Below are 18618 nucleotides of genomic sequence, written 5' to 3'. Positions count from 1 at the left end.
TTCCATTTATGTCGTTATATAATGGCGCGAGATTTTAGAAGATGTTGTTTTGTGTGTTTAGTGAAAGAGAAAATAGGTAGATATGACATCTTTTATTCCTTTTATTGGACAAACTAAAAAGACATATGCAATTGCACCCAAAATGGAATACGATACAACTAAACTATAATGAGATAGATGGAGTACATATAATATGTGACATAAGGGACACAATTTCCAGGTAGACTTCACAAAAATAGTGGTCGATAAATGATAATAGCTTTTTCTCTATTGTTCAGAAGGGGGACAAAGAAATTGTTGTTGCACCAGATGAAGAGAAAACTGTGGATGATAAACATTTCATATATGCTACAAAGCTGGTATTGACTTAATTCATTAATTATTACAAACATGGATTTATATGGTAATTGCTTGCCCGTTCAGGAGGCGAAAAATGCATTTAAATCACTACTAGAGTCTGCAAATGTGGGGACGGACTGGAGCTGGGACAAGGTAAATTGAATCTTGTTCTCGTAAATTGAATCTTGTTCTCTTTTCATCTATGCTTACTTAATTGTTGATATATATCAGGCTATGAGGGTGATAATTAATGACAAAAGATATGGTGCTCTGAAAACACTTGGTAAAAGAAAGCAAGTATTCAATGAGGTAATATAATTATGTTTATAATTTATTGTAGCTACAACAATTTATTTTGCATATCTTTGATATTTGTTCTTTTAGTACTTAATGCAAAGAAAAAAGATAGAGGCGGAGAAGATACGTCTCATGCAGAGAAAAACAATGGAGGTGTTTATGAAGATGTTGGAAGTAAGATTTCGTTCTCCATTTGATTGATATTCTCACACATGTCTGCTTGAAACAATTTACAGACATTTTAGTATAATGCAATTCTTGGTTTGCCTTAGGAATCTCAAGAACTCACAGCATCTACATATTGGAGGTTGTATTTCTTTTCTTGCTCAAATTTTATTCTTGAATTTTTTAGTCTAACTTGTAATGCAACAATCAGCAAAGCATTGACAATGTTTGGAGATGATAAACGGTTCAAGGCTCTTGACCTAGATGCGGACGGTCAGGATCAATTAAGAAACTATTTGGTGTATCTTCAGAAGAAGGTATACAATTGTCCTTTTGAGTTATGAGACATCCAATTATATCAAGATAGTTGGTTGATAGAGGATTTATATATGTTTGGTTTTATAATTAGTTTATGTATAAAGTAATAAATTGGAATATGACAGATGAGGTCTTCAAGCAGTGATGAAGAGACTGCAAGAATTCTTGATGATGCTGTTTATCACTTGGATCTTCAGAGGTTGGTCTACTTTGGAAATTTAATTGTCAACATTAATTAATAGTACCATTTTTGTTGCCCTTTTGTAGCGTTAAACTTAAGATGGAGAAGATGAAGTTAGACTTAGACTTAGACTTAGAGAATGAGAAAATATGCACACATCCTGGTTCTATACATGAATTTTGCATCAAATGTGGGCTACATGTACAAGATGATTCTGCCATTCCGCTTAAATACATTCATAAGGTTGGTTCTCTCTAACCTTCTTATTTATATAGTATTTCATATCAATAATCTTATTATTTTCTTTACAGAATTTGAGGATCGCTAAAGACGAAATGACTAGATTACGTGACAAAGGTTTCGAGGATTTGGTTTGTTGCAGGAAAAAGCTTTATCTGGTCCTTGGTTTAGATGGCACACTACTACATACAATTTGGCAATCCGATATTAAAGATAATGAAACATTCTTAATCAACCAAAAAGATTCCCTGTACCTTAAACCTACTTGTGGAGTGCACCTTAGTTTTTGATATATTCTACTTTGACTTAAAGTTTTATGAAAATTGGATACCCTGATGAACAACTTGTTCAAATTGGACAAGAGTAAAATTATAACTAAGTTGAGGCCATTCGTGCACACTTTCCTTGAAGAAGCTAGTAAACTATTTGAGATGTACATATATACTAAGGGTGCAAGAGGCTATGCTTTGGAAATGGCAGAACTACTTGATCCTCAAAATAAATACTTCCATTCAAGAATAATTTCACGAGAGGACTCCACTCATGAGCATCAAAAGGGTCTAGACATTATTTTCGGGCGAGAAAGCACTATCCTGGTTGTTGATGACTCAGTATGGGTGAGAAGTTTAATTTTAATCTTAGCGAGTTCAATTCATGTTGATTAATAGATTTCCTTGAATTATTTTTAGATATGGAGAGAGAAAGTGGAGAATGTGATACGAATAGATCAATATTACTTTTTTGCCTCAAGATGTCCTGATAGCCACACTCAAAGAAAAACCGATGAAAGTGAGAGTAAGGGGCCTCTGGCCAATGTTTTAAAGGTGCTCCAACAAGTACACACCTTGTTCTTTGACAAGGTATTGTCTCTACTCTTTTATAGGTTGACAATTTTGGTTATGACTTGGATCAGACTTTATTGAGTTTGTGTCTTAATTGTGTCAACCCATTTGATACTAATAATATTAGTATTTAAATTATACATTAGTTTTATTTTCTGGGTTCATTTGAATAAGAATTAAATCGTGTAAATGAGGTTTAATCGTGTAAATTGTGTTCTTGTCATTATCGTTTTGTTATTGTGCCACATCAACCTATATTATATTGTGTCATTAATGGGCACATATCGTGTGTGGGTTTTTAAATAGCAGGCTTGAGTTTGTGTTCAGGTTCAAACTAGGTCTTATTGGATTAGGTCATTATCATGTTAAACCGATAACGACTCAATCCACACGATTTCCCAATCCTAATCTCATTCCTAATTATTAAGTGAACTTAAGTTCATTAACTTCATTTATTAATTTTCTTTTTCTCTTTTAGAAACGCAAGGATAATATAGAGGATCGAGATGTGAGACAGGCAAGTCTTTGCTCTACGTTTTAGTATCTTGCACCATAATACATGCAAACACAAGAACCAAAAAGGAAAATGAGGTCCTTTTAGGTCATGCATGAGTTGAAGCATGCTTATTCTTGCATTCACGAATTTTCGCTACTTTTGCTTCACTTATTGAAATTTCTTAGGGATGATACATCATCTTGGCAGGTGGTAAAATCAATTGGGCCAAAACTTTTCTATCATTGCCAATTATTTGAGAAGTGCAGAGTTGGGACGCTGTGGCGTTTCGCAGTAAGAAGTCTCAAAATAGGTATCTTGTTGAAAAGAGCTAAAAAGTAGTGCAATAGCATAGCAACCATGAGCAACTGAAATGTTCTTATATGGATATCTATTCAACTTCATTTATTTTGTACGTGAATCTAGAATTTATTGGTTAGTCATATCATTATTATTTATTTCTATAGACTTAATTTGTTAAGTCTTATCTTTATTATTAAGCAATAATAGTCATTTAAAACATGTAGTTTATTTAGTTCTGGTCAAGCCCATAACGTTTAGAGTTTGGAATTAGAATATTAAATTATGAAGTTTCAACTTGTTCCAATGTTATATGGCGTAGTTTTTCTACGGTAGTAAAGAAAACAAGAGTGAGTGAGAGACAACCAACATTAACCCCAACACTAAAGCTAGAAATTTAATTTCAACAATCAGCATGTGCAACTTAATTAAACATTATAGTGAGAAGTTCAACATGTATTAACCTCAAGCTAAAAATAAATCTATGTTCAATGACTTTTCCTTCCTATTGTGATTTACAAACACACCATATCTCAAGATGACTAATTATATACTACTGATATTCAACCAATGCATCAACAACCCTTAGCTTGTTGGAATCGGGCATGGTTAAAGGATTTTGACTTGAAATGGCAAGACTAAATACAAGAGCGGCCCACATTTGATTGTATTGGAGTAAGAAAGCAATTGTTTCATTATACTCATGAAATCAAATGCTTTTCTTTTTTACATGGCCTTGTGTTGTACTATGATCAACACGTATGATATGATCAAATATCAATTTAGAATTGCAGTGATGAATAAAACGCATCCCAATACACAGACTACGATTTTATTGCTTAATATTGCCGATGTAATTAATGCCTAGTTTTATTAAAAAAAGATTTTTTTTATATTTTAAATCTTTACATTGTTTGGCTTATGGAGTATATTTTAAAAAAAGACTAGTTCTATAAATGTTTTTGACTATGACATATTTGTAACATGTCGATTATATAGGAGATATAAGCGAAATAATAAAATAAACAGGTTCCATATATATAATCAAAAGTACTAATACCAAGTAGGTAAACGATCACTATAAAGCTTCCTATATATAAACACGACTTACTTTTAATTTATATTTTGTATGAAAAATAATGCTAGTAAGAAATCTTAGCACTCGAATCAGAGAAAGAAAATTGATTTCTATAAAAACAGTAAAAAAATTCCTTAACATTTTGCACACATGTGCAATGCTAAATAAAAGAGCAGCCCACATTTGATTATATGTGGATTCAGTGGAGTAAGAAAACAATTGTTTCATATATTCATGAAATCAAAAGCTCTCCTTTCCTTTTTACATGGCCTTGTATAATATGATCAACACGTAAGATCAATTAATGAACCAATAAATGTATTAAGCATAACTGTTAATTAATACCGCGGAGAGAGCGAGGAATGAAATCTTTTTTAGGTTTAATTTATTTATAATTTAAAATTAAAAAAAAAATTGTAATGTTTTAAATCTTTTCCTACATTGTTTGGGTTATGTTTTTAAAAAGGACTAGTTGTATTCATATTTTGAATATGAATAGGACATATTTGAAACCTGTGGATTATAGTGAAATGATGGGTATAGTTTGACTTTGTAGGCTATCAAAATCAAATAAGAAATTTTAGCATCAATAATAATAATAAAAAATAAAAACCTTTACATTTTGCAGACATGTGCAATACATAAATTTGTGACCAATAAATACTTTAAGTCCATTTCTCTCCCATGTATAGGCCCAGTGTGTTTTGAGTTCAACAAATATATTGTTTCTCACTTATTTTTTTTATATTTATATTTATGGTTTTTAGTTTTAATTTTAGTCGTAGTTCTTTCTTGTTGTATGACATTATTTATTTATGAAATACACAAGTCTTTGTATATGAATTTGAGACATTAAAAAAGTGGTATGGGCCTTTTAATGCCTAGTATTACTATAAATAATGTTTTAAACTTTTGTCATTGTTTGCCTAGTTTTTTATGTTTGCATGCAAATTTCTTAGTATTATGTTTAGTGAAACTTACTTGTATGAAATAATAGTAATTGGTAAATAAATTAAATGTTTAATTTAATCCAAGTAACTAGCACTAGGAATGATAGGAATGAAGAAAAGCGGAACGGATCACCTAATCTGGATCCTAATACATTTCCTACTTCACCCCTCACAAACATAAAATATAATGGTAGGGTCCACTATCATGTTTGTAAAGGGTGGAGTAGGAAATGTATTAGGATCTGGATTAGATGATCCTTTTCGGAAGAAAAGTGGAACGGATCACCTGATCCGAATCATAAGTTGGTTCATTAGTCATTACTAAGTTAAGATTGTCGATCTTTACTAAGTGTAAAGTTGCATGACATGCCAATTCAATGGTAAATAAAAGACCAGCCCACATTTGATTATATGTTGATTCACTGGAGTAAGAAAACAATTGTTTGTATGATGAACACGTAAGATCAAGAAGATATTTAATTAAGAAACAAAGACACCAATTGTGGAAACGTTTATAATTACAAGAAAGAATAAAATCTGATAATGCGCGTATGCTTTTAACGCTTATATATTAGTATTCCCTTATGTAGACATGTAAGTCTTCGTCAGGTTTTTTATTTTTTCTTTTTCTTTTGATCATTTTTGCAAAAAAAATTTAAATACAAACGCGGATATATGTGCTATGAAAAAGACTAGTGCCGACCAAACTTGATTATATATGTTGATTCATTGAAGTAAGAAAACAAATGTTTGAGTGATAAGAAGAGTTTTTTTTTTTTTTTTTTTTTTTTTTTTTTTTTTTTGAAAAAATTTGTGAAAACATTTAGAATTACAAAAAGGAAATACACCGCCTATGCTTTTAATGCTCATATTGCCTATTTGTGAACTTTTTATGTATGTTTTTTAGTTTCTATTTTAGTCTTAGTTCTTTGTGTTGCGTTTCATGATTTTCTTATGAACTAATAGTAGTAAGTACATAAATCATTGTTTAATTTAAATCCAAGTAACTGGCACTAGTAATGAAGAAAAGAGGGGTAGGATGGTTCATTACTAAGTTCAAATTGTTGATCTTTACTAAGTACATATAAATTTGCATAACATGCCAAGTCCATTCTTTAATTATCTTCAAATGGCAAGATCCAATAATAAATAAAAGAGCGGCCCACATTCGATTAGTAAGAAAACAATTGTTCGATCAAATATTAATTTAGAGTGGAAATGATGAATAAAACGCGTCCCAATATTGCCGATGTAATTAATTCCTAATTTTAGTGAAAAAAGATTTTTTTTTTTTTTAATGTTTTAAATCTTTACATTGTTTGGCTTATGGAGTATACTTTAGAAAAAGACTAGTTGACTATGACATATTTGTAACTTGTCGATTATATAGGGGATATAAGCGAAATAATAAAATAAATAGGTTCCATATATATATATATAATCAAAAGTACTAATACCAGGTAGGTAACCGATCACTATAAAGCTTACTATATATAAACACGACTTACTTTTAATTTTTATTTTGTAGGATAAATAATGCTAGTAAGAAATCTTAGCACCCGAATCAGAGAAAGAAAATTGATTTCTATAAAAATAGTACATTTTGCAGACATGTGCAATGCTAAACAAAAGAGCAGCCCACATTTGATTATATGTTGATTCAGTGGAGTAAGAAAACAATTGTTTGATTATATTCATGAAATCAATTAATGAACCAATAAATGTATTAAGCATAACTGTTAATTAATACAGCGGAGAGAGCGATGAATGAAATATTTTTCAGGTTTAATTTATTTATAATAAAAAGAAAAAGATTTTTGTAATGTTTTAAATCTTTTCCTACGTTGTTTGGCTTATGTTTTTAAAAAAGACTAGTTTTATTAATATTTTGGATATAAATAGGACATATTTGAAACCTGTGGATTATAGTTTGAGTTTGTAGGCTATCAAAATCAAATAAGAAATTTTAGCAGTGAATAATAAAAATAATTTTAGCACTGGAATCAGGAAATTAAAGAAAATTGATTTCAATAAAATTGAAAAATAAAACAAGAAAAAGGCAATTAAAAACCAATGCGACTATAAGATGATTACTTAGTGAGGGCTGTTTTAATAATTATGGAAAACATGAGTACTCGTTATTTACAGAGGCCGAGGAGAGCGACGAATAAAATGAATATAGATTTTGCAGGCATGCGCAAATTAGGAGCAGAAATCGAAAGTAAATTCATAAATCCAATAATATCCAAAAGGCAAAGATGACACAAATTATATAGAGTATTTACATACATATGTATGTAAATAAATTATTCAATCTACTAGTATGTACAATAAGGCATGAGTATTTAATAATTAGGAGGCATTAGTATTTAATACTACTAATAATTAGGCATCATATGACTAGTAATTACTATTTACGAGGCATGATATGAAGACCTGCTTCAGATGGTAGCGATTTCTGGAGTCCTCCTCTGAGCTGTAGTAGGAGGAGGAAGGGGATTGATTCGGCGGTGGGCGAGGGGGCGTCGGAGTCGGCGGAGACGGCGGTGGGCGAGAGGGCGGCTTCGGTGGCGGAGTCGGCGGTGGTGTCGGTGGTGGGGGTTGTCCTGCCATTTTCTGTGAGATCTCTGTTTTTTTCTCTCCGTGTGAGTGTGAGAGTGTTCGTGTGTGTTGTGATAAATATATAGAGAGAGTTTGTTTCTATTTCAGCTCACCATGGAAGCGGCCTCCCCAAGTCTTCCCACTTTCGGGACTTGGGGTGCTTTCATTATCATCACTTATACCATAAAATCCAACCTTTTTCCAACTCTCTCTAAATTTGTCTACTCATTTCTACTTAATCTAAGCGGAAACAACCACCAAACTCCCTCATTTACTTACATATCACCACATTTAGGCTACTCTTTTTGCAGCCAGGGGTGGAGCTTCAGATCATGTTTCCATCCTCGACCATCCTTGCTTTTATTTTATGTGTACATTTTAGGGAATCCACCCTTATAACTTGCACACTCTCTTTAATCTTTAATCAATATAATGCAAAACAACTTACTATTACAAATTCTAAACGTCTTTATGATATTATTCATTCAAACTAATTCTCTCTCACAATACATTATTCTATTTCGAATGTTCCACAAATTACAATTCAACCACATTACTGAGCCCAGTTTGGTCATTATTTGGAATTTCTCAACGACTTTCAACCCATTTAATTTATGACAACACCACTCATGCATCATCAAAAATAATTTCTGACCAAAGTAATCATTTTGCCATCACATGCCATAATTGCAAGTTTAATTCTTAGGACACTTCTCATTCACTTACTAGGTTGGAACGTTATAATATAGGAGTATATATTAATAATGTACATCAGTATTAATTCTTGTCTATTACTATAAGATTTCATATAATCACCAATCGACTCAAATAAATTCTCATCTTATTTTCACTTAAATATTAAGGATATTTTATCTAAAGAAGTTTCCAGGGAAAACATATACTACTAGTATAACCGATCACAGTATGTTGCAATTCATTAGTATACTCAACTTCAAATTACGTCGACACTTAAATAATTTTTAGACCACACTCATGAATTAGAGAATTAATAAAAGAGTATATTGATTACGTTTGGCCAAACAAGCTATTTATTAGCGTGATTAAGGTTGTCTGCACACATTGGCTACATAACAACATCAATTTGGATTAAATTTTAGATGCAATCATATACCAACAACATGAATTTTTCCTTTTATTCAAAACAGTCAACACAATAAAAAAAAAAAAAAAAAAACTTCGAATCATAGTAATGTTTTTTTGAAGGATATTTAGGCTACTCTTTTCCTTTAATTTAGTCTACTTCACTCACATATTTCAAATTTATTAATTTGCCTCTAAATACTCTTTTGCAAATCGGCTTGTTAGGGTGCCCAATGGAGATGTCATTTTCCTCAATTAAATAGTACCATATGATTATTTTCTGCTTTTATCCCCTATTCTCAATTTCCACTCCGGTTTATCAACCAAAGCTTTGCCCTCCTTACCAAAATTCGGTCATAGTAATGTTTTTTGAAGGGTGGAGTGGTCCCTTAAAATTTTAGTTTATATTTATCACACTAAATAATTATAGAATTATTCATTAATAAGGTATTTTACAGTATTTATAGAATAAATAAATAAAGTTATTCCTGGAAAGCATGTAGATGAATAAGTTCCAATAAAGGAAGTACTAGTATGCACAGTATTATATACTCTGCATAAGGAAGTACTAGTATGCACAATATTTATAAACAAGTACTAGATATTTCATTGTTTATAAGGAATCTGCATTAACAAATAGCATAAATGGGAGCAAACTTGATAAATAATCATCAATGTACGAAGTGAAAAGGTACTACTATAATAATTATGCGAATTGTTACATCTTAATCATAAAACAAATATCCAACTATACACAAGAATCTCTGCTTGGTTTTTTTCAAGGTTCAAACCTGAAGCAAATCGAGCATCATGTACAAACCACAACTTCCATACACCTTCTGATTTCAGTTGCCTTCTTTCACCTTCTTTCAATCTCAAATATCTCAAAGGTCACTCTTGAGGCCTTGTGTACCGAAGGCAATGGGTTTGGCAAGAACGCGTTCCATCGCCTTCACGCTGAGCGGGTTGTCCTTGCTCTGCACATTGAATCATTTTATATAAGCCAACAATCCCAGTCTCAAGAATATCATGACAAAAAGCAAGACAGAGACGCAATTCAACTCACCATTGAGCAGGTACCGGCATACACGTTGCACACAGGGTACTCGTGTGGGCAGCAACTGTAGTGGTCCTCGCAGCAAGTGGCACCCTCGAGAGGGCAGCATCCCCATGCGAAGCAGTACTTTCCGTACTCAAAGACGCAGCAGCAGGTCGTGCTCTCAGGGCATTCATAGTATTCGTCACAGACTGATGGCTTTGGTGGTGGGGACGGAGGAGATGGACCCGGGTTAGGGGGGTTTGCGCCTGTCTTGGTTGGGTACGAGGGCTCTATGGCAATCCCACAAAGACCAGTTTTAGCTGCAACGTTGCGCTCCATCCTAAGATACCCCTCCTCTCCCCAGCTTGAGCCCCAAGAGTTCCTAACGATCCAATAGTCCTTTCCGTTTTCAGTGCCATACCCAACAGCAGCCACACCGTGGTCCAAACTCGTCCCACACTTCCCAGTGAATATACCCTGTGATTTGTAAGACCAGATCATGTACTCGGACCAAAATTCTTTGAACTACTAAACAATTTTTCCAACTAATGAAAATGGAACTTGCTAGGCATTAATGTGCAGAACTTACTGATTGATAGAGTTGAAAGTCCCTACCACCGGCTTCAATGGCAACACTAATTGGTTGGCTGGCAACTGCCTTCTGCAGCGCCTTCTCATTATTCACAGGTACGTCTTCATAACCATCGATCGACACAACTTTGGCATTTTTCTACAAAACAATTACCAGGGACGTCGTTAGGTCCACATAAAAACCAACTAGAATGCTAATTTAGCTCAAAGAAACTGCCAACAAAGAATCAACGTTTAAAACTAACCCTGTAAGTATCACATCTGCCATCCCTTCCCTTGTAAGGATAATCTTCTTCTGAGTCAATCCCACCATTTTTGATAATGAACTCAAATGCATAATCCATGAGACCACCATTGCACCCTTGGTTATAAGACGTATCACAATCCACCAGTTCTTGCTCGGAAAGTGAGATCAAAGATCCAGTTTTGATCTGGTTGATACCTTCTACGGCAACAATTGTAGAGAACGCCCAACAACTTCCTACAATATTCAATAATATAGAGCATGCTTCACTATCAAGATTCTTGATTACAATAATAGAATGAAGGCATGTCTTGCACAAGGAAATTCATTGTCTTTTCCTAATAAAATAGAGCAACAGATATTGTAAGCCACAAATATTTAATTAAAATGTCATTTATAAACCGATTCATGGATGATACTTGCAAGACTCTAATAGCACAAAAGTAGACGTGGGAAACAGATTTACATACTGATAAGATATGAAAGCCATCAAGATTCAACCTTTATATGCTCACTTGTAAAATGATAATAATTGCAAGCAACACAACATGAATCCATTATTTCATTGTGTTATTTAAATTCGCCAAACATGAAAACTACATCACAAAAAGGACACGTTGTTCATGTCTACAATCCTATAGACGACAAAAACAACAGCACACACTCTTCTAATTCATTTTTTTTTAAAATAGAAAATAAAAACAGAAGAAATGAATTACCACAGCTGCCCTGATCCTTGACCGGAGCCACCGCGCCCTTGGTCCTCCAGTCGATTGAGTCAGGCAAGACATCGCCGTCTCTCAACGCGTAGCGATCGCTCTTCTTCGCGGCGAGCCTCCGCGGCCTCGTCCCGAGATGCATCCTCCTCCGGTACTCCTGATTGGTCAGATCGGCGAAGCGATTGAGGCCTAACTTGTAGGTCCGCCCCTCGGCGGCGTTGTGCTCCTCGATGTACCTCAGATTCTCCTTAAAAACCTGGAATCGCTTCTCCTTCTCGCCCAGGGCGTTGTACGACTTGCCGTGCTTCACCATCCACGACTCGTGCATCGCCGTCAGCTGCTTCTCGTCGTAGGAGATGATCGACATGTCCGCGGCGCATGCCAGCGCGAGAAAGAGCGAGAGGAAGAGCAGTGATTTTGCAATCGCAGCAGCCATTGTTAGATTTTAGGAGATTCCTGTGTTTGTGGATGAAGATGAAGAAGTGAGATTATAAAGGGGGGGAAAGGTTTGGACCTTTTTGGGAATTATTTGATTTTAAAATTTTCTTCCAACTTGCTTACCTATGTATATGTAGGGATGTGATCATATCATAACCCATATTTATAGTGATAATCTAATAACCCTCATTTTATAGATGAAAAATATCATTTTATGGAACAGAATATCATTTTATGGAATAAAAGTATCATTTTATGCATGTTGAAAAAATATCATTTTTAGTAAAAATGATACTTTTGACCCGTAAAATGATAGGGTTATTAGATTATTACATAAATATGAGTTATGATATGATCGCACACCTGCATTATATAAGCAACTGTGATTAGTCATTAGATATTGAGATACATTTTTATGATAAGTCTTTCCTTATACACACGCCATTTATTTTTGGGAATTTTGGATCTCTCTTCTTAATTTCACGCGATTCATTGTATTGATAAATTTGAATCATAAAGTTATATTGCTAAGACATCTAATTAAAATATGTGATCTTTTTCTAATACTGGTCACATCATAAAATATACAGTGACTGTGCCTTGATATTTTTATTACTGAAGGAGATATTTTTGGTTCAATTATTGGTAGTATGAATCTATTCGTTACTTCTATTACGTAAGGTCAACATCATCGCCTAACGAGGCCAATTTGATGAATTTAGATTAAGGTTTAGTTGTCACTCACAACATAATGGACAATTTGTTGTATTTTCGTAGTTTTTAATCACATTATTGAGAGGGTGTGACAAAGATTCTCTGCAAATCTCTTTTATAGACCAATGATTTGTTGTACAATTACTGTATGATACTCTGACGATAAAAGTACAACTTTTAATTTTAAAAAAAAACAAATGGTTGGTGTAAATGATATCTGGATAAGCCTATAAAGTAGACAAAAAAAGTAACCTACTGTATTAGTAATACGTTTCTACTTTCTACTTTAATATTCGTCATATAAAATGAAAAAACAACTAATTCTTGTTACTATTTTACATGGATAAAATGAAAATGGTTAATTCTACCTACACGGTATAAAATGGCACCTTTTTTCTTTAAATTTCTTTGAATAGCTTTTGGTGTTATTGTCATAATTTCAGTTTAATCAGGGGCCATGTATGTTTATCATATTATCAAGACATTTTTTGAGATAGATGCAACTTCTTCTTGTGGATGCACGCATCTTACTTCACCACTCTATTTAAATAGCAAAATCAATATTTTGATTTGTGCAAGTTTTTTAGTTTTGGGTTAATTTGGCATGCTTAAGAGCTGAGACAATTCATATGTAATTAACTAATTAACCACTCCAAAATATTGCAATCATGTCGTTACATATGGGTGCATGCATCTATTGTCGTCCGATAATGTATCTGTCACATTTGGAATAAATAAATATTTAACGTATAACAATTAATGAAAATTTATGTGTTTTAGAGCACTCCCAATGGAGGTGGCGAATTCTCGGCGATAAATCGCCGATTATCGCCGAATTATCGCCGGCCATTGTGGCGAAGTCGGCGATAATTCGGCGATAATGTTACCGTTGCTTCGCCGAGTGGCGATTTATCGCCGGATTATCGCCGAGCGATCGCCGGCCACTGTGGGCGACGCTCGGCGATAATCGGCGATTTTTAAAATTTTTTTTTTTTTTTTTGGCCGAACGGCTATTTTATCCCACCCCTATAAATATTTCATCCTCTTCCTCCATTCATCACCCACAAACTTCATTCACACAAATTTTCAATCTTTTTTCTCTCCATCTTTATTAAATGAGTTCTGATTCATCGTCTCGTGCTCAGTCCGACGAGGAAATATCACATTCTTCTTCCGAAGAAGAGGTACCTCCCGCTCCCACCGGATGGGATGTAGCGGGTTTCGCCAACAACCCAATCAACAACTATATCTCCCGCTGCATACAAAGCGAGATCGCTCGAATGCAGCAGCCACCCCCCCAACGGCCAATCCGCCGGCGGCGCCGATACATCCCTCGCAACCACACTGGTGCGCACGATCGGCTGTTCGCCGATTATTTCGCGGAGGAACCACGTTATCCGGCAGATGTATTTCGTCGCCGGTTCAGAATGCGCCGCTCCCTCTTCCTGCGCATTGTTAATGCGTTGTCCGCGCGTTACCCCGAGTTCCGGCTCCAGCGAGACGCAGCAGGGAAGCCCGGACTATCGCCCCTACAGAAATGCACTGTTGCCATCCGGCAGTTGGCATATGGAGGGTCCGCCGACATGTTCGATGAGTATCTGCAATGCGGCGAGACGACTGGCAACGAGTGCCTGAAGAATTTCTGTCAGGGCGTGCGAGAGATATTTGGGGAGCACTACCTTCGCTCGCCGGACGCAGCTGACTGCCAGTTCCTACTGGATTGGCACTGGAGGACCCACGGCTTTCCGGGGATGCTCGGCAGCATCGACTGTATGCACTGGCAGTGGAAGAACTGCCCAACCGCGTGGCGAGGCCAGTTTACTACCGGCTACAAAGGTACGCATCCCACCATCATTCTTGAAGCCGTTGCCGACCAACGGCTTTGGATTTGGCATGCTTATTTTGGTATAGCCGGGTCGAACAACGACCTAAATGTTCTCAATTCCTCGCCCCTTTTCAACGAGCGGATCAACGGATTAGGCCCCTCCATCGAATTCACGGCCAATGGCAATGTGCATAACATGGGGTACTACCTGGCTGACGGCATCTATCCGCAATGGCCCGTGTTTCTGAAGACGATCAGATGCCCACTCGGAGATAGAAGAAGGTATTTTGCCCGAGCGCAAGAGTCTGCGCGCAAGGATGTGGAGAGGGCATTTGGGGTGCTCCAATCGCGATTTGCACTGGTAAAGGGTCCGACGCGCTTTTTCTACCAGGGGGATATTGCCGATATCATGTATGCGTGCATCATCATGCATAACATGATCATCGAAGATGAACACGAAGGCGTCCTCGACGTCACCAACGACCCAAGTGTTGCATCATCGAGTCACGGTGTCTCAACCGAGTCCGCCCGCCAGGGTGTACCGCACAACGAACATGAACGGTTCCAGGCGTTCATGGACATACACCAGAAGGAGGCCCATCAAGCACTACAACACGATATCATCGAAGAATTGTGGGCAAATAGAAACCGCGCCCACCGCCCTTGAATTTTTTTTTCTTTGAATTTTTTTTTTGATTTTTTATTTCCATTCGTGTACTTTTTTTTTTTTTAATTTTCTTCGTTGTAATGTGTACCCGTGTTTAATACAACGAACTTTATTACTATTTATTTGATTTATCTTTATAAATTAAATAAGCTAGCTTTATTATATATAAAAATAAAACAATTAAATTAGTGATGATGTAAAAATGAAATGTTGAGTTAGGGAGAAATAAGGGAGAAATAAGGGAGAAACCATTGTAGGGGTTGGCTAAAAACTGGGGATAAAATGTGATGCTGATGTGGCGCTGATGTGGCAGGAGTTAGGGAGAAATAAGGGAGAAATAAGGGAACTCCATTGGGAGTGCTCTTACACTCCATATGTTTCTGTGGTGGATTGCACTTAGTGAAAGGATATTTCCATACGTTCTTTATAGTACAGTATTTGCTAGTTTTAATTAGATGGCAAAGCTGGAAAAGCCCAATAAAGTTGTGGAGTGTTAATTATATGGAAATTGATTGTTGCCCACTAAATTAAGGGAATATAGCCCAACAATTTAATTTCTTTTTGGATTCTAAATGCTGAAGTAGTTGTAATTGAATAAATTACTATTGAGTATTTTCTTTCTTTTAGTAGATTTAAATCAACATTTTTAGTTTGCCATTTTTTTATTGTATTGATTAATAAATATAGAAGCGAGCACGAGTAAAATAGATCACCCGATTTATGAACTGTAATTATTTTTTACCGGGCCAAGGCCCAATAATATTTTCTTGAAATTAATTAGATAAAAAAAAAGGAGGAAATGCAACGGTTGGCCGTTGGCCCTGATTTGCATATTTTTTTAAGAAGAAGACCAACAAAGTTATTTATAGATTTTTTTCAAGAAAAAACTATAAATACCTTCAAATACGTAAAGTCCAATTGTATTGAAATGTTTTCTTGTGGCGTGCATGATGATCCTAAACCAAGTCAAAAGCATGGAATTAATGATGTGTTTCAATATTTGATTAGATGTATCTGTTGAAAATTGCTATTTTGAGATGATATGATGACCTCATTCGTAACAGAAGAAATCAAGCATTGACAAGCACGCATTAGATACATGGGGTGAAATATTGGCAATCTCTTTTCACACACCCATGTTTTTTTCCTCTCATTAATAGGCAAAATTTTCCCTTGTTTTTGGTGCGTGTTAATTTATTTTCCTAGAATAAATTCGTATTGACTACTATATTCCTTATCTATCGAAGTATATGAATCTTGATTGAATTATTAGTTAAATCCGAACCACTCATTCATTCCTAACATCACACCAAATTCAACCTAATTAGCCTAAAATCAAGTTCTAATCACTATTATCATTAGAGTACAACTCCCTTTTGGTCCAAAACATATAGTCAAATTACGAATTTGGTCCATTACATTTATTTTCCGATTTTCAGGTCCATAACATACGAAATTGTTCTCGGTTTGGTCCTTTTTGGATGGCACCGCTAAAATGCAGAAGTCAAACGTTAATTAGCAAAAGTTTGATTAAATTAAGCTTAAAATTAGATTATTAGTGACTAAATAATTTGCTAATTATTTTCTTAAAAAAATATAACAATAAATATATATATTTTTAATCGTGTTTTCATCAAATCTGTTCATATGATGTAAAAAACTTATTGGAGCTCACTTAAACATTCCATCAAACAATTGGTGTGCACTACGCTTTAACACAAAATTCAGCACAGCAGCAGCATGAATCTTGCCGGAGACCCGCCAGAAATGCACGTCAAATGCTCCGAACAGAACCACTATCTACCATTTCACACAGCAAAGCTACTTACCCGCCCGGGCATACATCGCAACGGGTGAGTTTTGCACCAACAAATACAAAGATTCAAAGGCGTAAGGAGTCCAGAATGGGTAGATATTCTATCACCCAGCCGGGTGATTTGTTAGTTTCAAAATCTACCCGGCTAGCTAGCTCGCAAATGCATCGAAGAACAAGTTCGAATCTCGAAGAAGAAGAAGCAAGCTAGCTTACAAATGCATCGAACTCAAAATACAAATTTCAAACAAAAACTAGGATTTTCATCAAATTAATTCAACATACAAAATATCCCAACAACAACTACAAAACATAGAGCATATACAACAATATACATAAATTTCTCAAATTTGGCCTTCTCCTTCGGAGGAAGTGGCGGCTTACGAGAAACCGAGCGGTCGCGTCTAATCTTCGTCCTCCTCTCTAATTCGGGGTCATCGGCGTCAATCGGAGGTCGTCGGCACCCTTGTAAGAATTATGGTTTGACTTTGACTCGTCATTACCAGAATGTAGCTCTGCTTCGACTTCCACGGCGGGGCTAGGGTTCGACTACACCAACCCACCTTCGGGACTAGGGTTAGCTACCGACGGACCAGGGCCCTTCTCGCCTTCATTCTCAGGTGGATCCACTTCATTTTCAGGTGGGTTCGGCGACGGCGACTCCCAACTCATGGTTGGAGAGAGAATACCTTATATTCGCGAGAGAATTGAAGCAATAATTGTAGAAAACAGAAACGAGAGAACAAAAACCCTAACCTCTTGATTTCAAATTTGTTTGCTCAGTGTTCCTAATTAAGGACGAAGTTTTGGTGGATTCTTTGCTACTGTGTGGGGGAAGAAAGAACGAGAGAAGAAAAGAAGAGAGGTAAAGTGTTAAACTAAATAATTGTTATTTTAAAGAAAATAAATATTTAGTATTTTTTATGAAAACAATTAATTGGTATATTTTTTAAGAAAAAAATTAGCAAATTATTTAGTCTTTAATAATCTAATTTTAAGCTTAATTGAGTCAAACTTTTGCTAATTAACGTTTGACTTCCGCATTTTAACGGTGCCGTCCAAAAAGGACCAAACCGAGACTAATTTTCGTATGTTATGGACATGAAAATCGGAAAATAAATGTAATGGACCAAATTCGTAATTTGACTATATGTTTTGGACCAAAAGGGAGTTGTACTCTTATCATTAAGATATAAAACTAAACATTTGGTATCTTTGATTTTTTGAGTAGGCTACCGATTCACAAATTAATAATTTAAAATCCGAAACCTTCAATTGGGTCAGACAATTTACATGTGTCGAATAGTTATCGACCGACAAAATAAGACCAAAGTCCAAATACTCATTTAGAATAGTGTTAAGTTTTCTTATTGTGTTGTCTTGACATACACAGAAGATAAAAGTTTGATGATGGATTAGACAACAAGTTTACGATAAATAACTTAAAATTAGAAACCAAATAATTCACGTGTATTGGATCATTATTGATTGATAAAGTACAATAAAACCAAACATGAATACTTATTCAGAATATGTGAATTAATATAACAGGTGTTATGTGAAATTGATTTTTCATCGTTAGTCATCTAAGCACAATTACAAATGGGAAAGATAATGTCAAAATAGCTCATTAATTTCGTTCCCCTAATCCACATGAAACACG

At 35.2% G+C, this 18618-nt stretch overlaps 1 protein-coding gene and 1 pseudogene across 1 annotated transcript; one reads left to right on the top strand and one right to left on the bottom strand.

Annotated features, from left to right (window-relative positions):
- The first annotated feature begins 1025 nt into the window (after window positions 1-1025).
- On the top strand, window positions 1026-3217 carry LOC125224053 (RNA polymerase II C-terminal domain phosphatase-like 4; annotated as a pseudogene).
- Window positions 3218-9582: 6365 nt separating this feature from the next.
- Window positions 9583-12035, bottom strand: LOC125224027 (low-temperature-induced cysteine proteinase-like). Its single transcript, XM_048127366.2, has 5 exons — window positions 11499-12035; window positions 10781-11016; window positions 10534-10674; window positions 9972-10421; window positions 9583-9882 (listed from the first exon to the last, which is right to left on the bottom strand). The coding sequence occupies exons 1-5, from the start codon at window positions 11932-11934 to the stop codon at window positions 9790-9792; spliced, it is 1356 nt and encodes a 451-aa protein (XP_047983323.1). The 5' UTR covers window positions 11935-12035; the 3' UTR covers window positions 9583-9789.
- Between the last annotated feature and the right edge of the window lie 6583 nt (window positions 12036-18618).

Source organism: Salvia hispanica, chromosome 1 (genome assembly GCF_029641045.1).
Source record: "Salvia hispanica isolate PSC_SH4W2 chromosome 1, Shi_PSC_v1, whole genome shotgun sequence".
Taxonomy (NCBI): Eukaryota; Viridiplantae; Streptophyta; class Magnoliopsida; order Lamiales; family Lamiaceae; genus Salvia; species Salvia hispanica.
Note: the sequence above shows the minus strand (reverse complement) of the source record. Positions and strands in the feature narration are given on the sequence as shown.

Excerpts from the sequence above, each read along its gene's own strand:
- LOC125224027 (XM_048127366.2), bottom strand. The coding sequence starts at position 11,934 with ATGGCTGCTGCGATTGCAAAATCACTGCTCTTCCTCTCGCTCTTTCTC. Across the intron at positions 11,017-11,498 it reads CAAGGATCAGGGCAGCTGTG|GAAGTTGTTGGGCGTTCTCT; the intron begins GTAATTCATTTC and ends TGAATATTGTAG. Across the intron at positions 9,883-9,971 it reads ATGCCGGTACCTGCTCAATG|AGCAAGGACAACCCGCTCAG; the intron begins GTGAGTTGAATT and ends TTCAATGTGCAG.